Genomic DNA, 5,200 nt, shown 5'->3' with positions numbered 1-5,200 from the left:
CTTTGATCAAAATCAAATAGGGCAAAATTTTCGCCCTCTTTGATTGAATCAAGTAAGACGAAAAGTTTTTTTACCCTGTGTAATCAACTCAAACAAGTTAATTCATATTGCCCTCCTTGCTCAAAATATATATACTATTGTTAGTTTAGATGAACTACTACGAGAGGGGGGGTGAATAGTAATAGGTTCCAATCGTGAAACTTACGCGGAAATTAAAAAGAAAATATACAAGGAACTTAAAGAACACAACAAGTTTTACGAGGAAACCATCCAGTGCCTAACTGGAAGTAAAACCTCGGCCCTATTGGGACTTATAAACAAATTCCACTATAATAGGCAACTCTCCTATTACAACCTATTACACAGACCTTTGCTTTGCAAGTTCCTACACGGACACTTGCCACTTGATAGGACACCTCCTACCAGACCTAAGACACTTCCTAGGTACCTTTTTCCCTTTAAACCCAGGACACTTCCTACGTGACCCAAGACACCTCTCAGGTTCCTTTCACTTGACCCAAGACACCTCTCAGGTTCCTTTCACTCACTGTGCACTCACAGCTACCACTTGAATTTTAGAGAATTCAAACTCATACACTTTAACGTGAATTTGTAGAGAATTCACAATATCACCCCAAAACCAATTACAACACAGAGACTCACTCTAACACATAAATGGAAAGCTACACATGAAACCCGAAATCAAAATGATAAAGCTTAAACCTTTGGCAAACTTACTCTTAAGCACTAAGTGGTTTTCACGCTTAAAACTCTCATTTTGCTTTGTTGAAATACTTCTACATTTATAAAGAAACCTCAGTTCACAAAGTAGGGTTTCGCAAATGTGATAAGCTTAAATAGAAATCTAATCTTATCATCTTTAAAACTGAAATCAAAACAGATTTAATTTCGTTTTATTTGAAAACCAATTTTGATTAAATTTGTTTTGTTAAAAGATAGAATTTTTATGAAAAAGATAAAACCGAGTTAAACCAGATTTTAGAAGATAAAATCAAATAAATACTTTTTCATAAAAACCGTAATTATCTTATACGAATTGATGAGCTTGCCAAGCTTTATCTGATTTCTAATAAGTTCCACGCATAACAGCCAATTACATGCTTACATCAACTTATATAAAAAAAACAAACTTATCTTCTATACAACTATAAGTTATGAAGTCCATCTTTTTAGGTTGATATCTCGAGCTCTGCACCGATCCTTGGTGGTTGAGGTTTGCCCCAGCATTACACCAGAACCAGGTCGTTACAACTCGTTGTGAAGTTCCTGCTAAGAAACTTCAGGATATTCCATTACTGGAACTCTTCTTCTGTCTTTACTTGTCCTCATGGATCTTCTAAAGTTCCTTTGTTTCAGTTCCTACTTCAACTCCCAGAGCTTACTGAACCTGCAAACATCACAACACTAGAAAATCCTTATTAGACGGAAGTTTGCTCAATCATCATCAAAACCTCATAAGGGTCAACAATTTCCCCCTTTTTGATGATGACAAATTGTGCAAACTCCTGAGGATAACAAGTAAAGAACCAGAAGGTTAGTTTTTCATTTTTCCAATTTTTTTATTTTTTCGTATAAGCTAAAGAAACAGAATAGAAGAATGAAATGACATAATAATAAAAGCAGAATGGAAAACAAACAGAAAGAAAATAAAAATTTAGAGAAGAGAACAACCTTTGTTACTTACTTAACTGGAACTAGAACAACTTCAGCTTCCAAGTTTGCTCCTGCTTTTCCCCCTTTTGGCATTATAAAAAACCTAAATTTTCAAAGATTTTATTTATCTACTCACAGCCCCACAGGAAATTCATCGAATGTGGGAAGCTGGAAGCAGCGCTGGCTAGCTCTCTTAAGCTAGTACTTTCACACAAATTTTCCTGTTTATTCGCAACAATGCATGCATATATAGACAAAGTTCCATAACATTTAAAAAAAACCAACCATCCAGAGTGCTTAAAATATTATAGACCAAGTTCCAAAATATTCAAAAGCCAACATAGTTCAAAAACATCCAAAGAAAACATATCATTGTTCCAAAAACCAACATGAAATAGAATAGGCTAGGAGATGGCTGGGGTTAGGCTGCAAGGGTAATCAGGCTTCAAGAACTTTGAGGATTTGCTCAAGCTCTGCCTTGTTGTCTGCTTGAGCTTTCTTCAATTTAGCTTCCAGGCTTGAAATGGATTTCTGAAAATCCTTTGCTTGAGAGGCAGTGCTTCTCTCTATTACCTTCATCTTCCCTGCCATGTCAATGAGCTGTCCTTCTACCTGCATAAGTCTATTAGACAAATCAGTGATCAACTCATCAACTCCTCCTTCACCTTCGCTTAGCTCCAAGGGATCATTAGCACTTGTCCTGATGTGAGTTCCAACAGAGAGCCTTCTGCTCTTCCTAACAAGACCTCTTAGCTGAGAATCATCTTCCTTCCCCTTTTTCTTCTGAGCTTCATGCTTCACACACTTCCCCCTCACTACAGCAAGACTTATTCCCCTCAGAGTGGTTTCATTAATCACATTTTCTTCTTTCTCCCTCATGTGCCCATAAAAGTCCTTCAATTTCACACCCAAATCTTCAAACAAAGAGCAAGAATTGCGGCATATCCTACTTTTATTTCCTTCTCTTTGCAGTGCTCTAAGTGTTGGAGCATAAGGGCTGGGAAATTGATTTTGATTCTTTTTGACATGCAAAATATTAGGTCCATATCTAGGTAGCACAATTCATTTTTCTTTTGTGTCCTTGGAACCAAGGACTTTTTCACCAAATTAAATAACAGTTTGTGCAATGGAGAAAGATCATTATGATTCATGACACTCACACCCTTCTTACCACCCAAGTAATTGATTATTTCAGTTTTAGTATGCCCTGCCACTTTCACAGTTACAGCCCCTTTCATATAAGTATCAAACCCCTCACATGGAACTTGAAGCAGAGTTCCTAGTCTAGCAACATCAAACTCAATATCAACACCATTAACTTTGCTATAACACACACCATCTTCAAATTCACATTCCTTAATAAATTCATCCATAGCCAGTGGATACAGATAGTTCTTTGCTTTAACAGTAAACATAAAATCCCAACCTTAAAACTTAAGCAGATCTAATAATTCAAAATTCACCATACTACACCATGCATCATCAATTATATAGCCTACAACATACCTTTCAGCTTGCTTTCCCAAAGCCTTGTCATCTTCTTCCCCCTCAGAATCATCCTTCGCCTCTTCAGGTTTGTCTTCTTTCGACATTGCTTCAATTTCTAGAATTTGCTCCTCCAGCGATTTCTCCGATTTTTCGGCCTTTCTTTTCTTCCATTGAGCAAGTCGATCGAGGATGATGGGTAAACTTCCAGTTGAGGAAGTTGCAGTTTCTTCAATAGCTTTTGGCTTGGTATTTTTGGGTTCTGAGGTGGTGTGAAGTAATTCAACAGAAATTTCGAGGTAATTGGTTGTGGGTTAGGGGATCTGGCTAGTGATTGCACTTCTTGGTTCTTAGGGTTTTCATCGGCCATGGTTGGAGATGGTTTAGCTGTAGAAACTTTGTGGTTGAGAAATTTCAAGAGGTTTAATTTGATGTGACTGTGAGTTATTTTGAGTGGTTGAGTGAGTATTTAAAAGGGGGTAATTATATGAGGCGGTGTATTGAAGTTGAAGGGTTAGTTTTAGGAACAATGAATTTTATCTTATTTTTGAAAGTTAATCTGGATGGAGTTTCAATTCAAGATTTATTTTTCCACGCTATAAAAGATATTTCCAGAAGATAATTTTCTTGAAAAGAGAATAATTTTTCAAATTCGAAATTCATTGGAACTAGTCATATAAAAGTCTACATTGCCTTGAATAATATGTACAGTTTAAATAAGTGTTAATTATACTAACCTCCAAGAATTCACCAACGGTGACATTCCCGTTATGTTTATCACACCAAATTTGTGATAGATGTTTTATTTCTTCTAATTGGTCCTGAAATTGACAATGCCATATCTAGGAACTTCAGTTGCAATCAATTCAGCTTGATCATCCCAAGTTCCAGTCTCATGTTCTCAAAGCGTTCTCTGCTCAAAGGCTTAGTTAGAATATCAGCAATTTGATTATTAGTTGGACAAAATTCTAACTTAATATAGCCTTTTTCCACATTATCTTTTAGAAAATGATGTCTAATGTGGATATGCTTGACTTTAGAGTGTTGTACTGGATCTTTTGAAATATAGATAGCACTAGTATTATCACAATAAATTGGAACACATTCAAATTTTAATCCAAAATCACATATTTGTTGTTTTATCCACAGCATTTAATTGTGAGCAACATGCAGCAGCAGCTACATATTCAGCTTCTGCTGTGGACAAAGCAACTGTATTCTGTTTCTTGGAACCCCAAGAAACTAGACATGGTCCAAGGAATTATGTCATACCTAATGTGCTCTTTCTATTAACTAGATAACCTGCATATTCAGCATCTGTGTATCCAACTAAATCAATTGATTCATATCTCGGATAATAGAGGCATAGGTCATCAGTTCCTTTTAGGTACCTAAGTATCCTTTTCACTGATTTAAGATGAGATTCCTTTGGATTGGCTTGGAATCTCGCACACAAACCTACACTGAACGATATGTTAGGTCTACTGGCAGTTAAATATAATAAGGAACTTATCATACCTCGATACATCTTCTGACCTATACAAGTTCCAGCTGAGTCTTCATCCAGTCTGATGTTAGTTCCCATACGTGTTCTTATAGATTTGGAACTTTCCATCTTATATTTCTTTATGAGTTCCTTCACATACTTCTGCTGATGAATCATTATTCCTCTCTCAATTTGCTTAATTTGCAAACCAAGAAAGAAGTTTAGCTCACCCATCATGCTCATCTCGAACTCACCACTCATAAGGTCAGCAAAATACTTCACCAAAGATTCGTTAGTTGCACCAAAAATAATATCATCTACATATATTTGTATAACTAAAATGTCAGTTCCTTTAGATTTCAAAAATAATGTTTTGTCTATTTTTCCTCTTTTAAAATCATTATCTAATAGGAACTTGGACAACCTCTCATACCATGCCCTTGGTGCTTATTTCAGCCCATAGAAAGCTTTATCAAGTTTATAGACATGATTTGAGAATTCAGGATCTTCAAATCCAGGGGGTTGTTCTACATAGACGTCCTCTTTTAATAAACC

At 36.0% G+C, this 5,200-nt stretch overlaps 1 protein-coding gene and 1 long non-coding RNA gene across 2 annotated transcripts; both read right to left on the bottom strand.

Annotated features, from left to right (window-relative positions):
* Positions 1-351: 351 nt before the first annotated feature.
* On the bottom strand, positions 352-3,643 carry LOC145582335 (uncharacterized). Its single transcript, XR_014099856.1, has 2 exons — positions 3,181-3,643; positions 352-2,296 (listed from the first exon to the last, which is right to left on the bottom strand). It is a non-coding gene; the product is annotated as an uncharacterized LOC145582335 (long non-coding RNA).
* A 639-nt stretch (positions 3,644-4,282) lies between these two features.
* Positions 4,283-4,822, bottom strand: LOC145581273 (secreted RxLR effector protein 161-like). Its single transcript, XM_081638306.1, has 3 exons — positions 4,678-4,822; positions 4,462-4,617; positions 4,283-4,401 (listed from the first exon to the last, which is right to left on the bottom strand). The coding sequence occupies exons 1-3, from the start codon at positions 4,820-4,822 to the stop codon at positions 4,283-4,285; spliced, it is 420 nt and encodes a 139-aa protein (XP_081494432.1).
* Positions 4,823-5,200: the final 378 nt, after the last annotated feature.

This window comes from Chenopodium album, chromosome 15 (assembly GCF_948465745.1).
Source record: "Chenopodium album chromosome 15, dcCheAlbu1.1, whole genome shotgun sequence".
Lineage (NCBI taxonomy): Eukaryota > Viridiplantae > Streptophyta > Magnoliopsida > Caryophyllales > Amaranthaceae > Chenopodium > Chenopodium album.
Note: the sequence above shows the minus strand (reverse complement) of the source record. Positions and strands in the feature narration are given on the sequence as shown.

Bases quoted from the DNA above. Each gene is read 5' to 3' on its own strand.
- LOC145581273 (XM_081638306.1), bottom strand. From the start codon at position 4,822: ATGATTCATCAGCAGAAGTATGTGAAGGAACTCATAAAGAAATATAAG. The intron at 4,618-4,677 runs GTATGATAAGTT...CGTTCAGTGTAG, and splicing joins AGGTCAGAAGATGTATCGAG to GTTTGTGTGCGAGATTCCAA. The intron at 4,402-4,461 runs GTTATCTAGTTA...GACCATGTCTAG, and splicing joins CACAGATGCTGAATATGCAG to TTTCTTGGGGTTCCAAGAAA.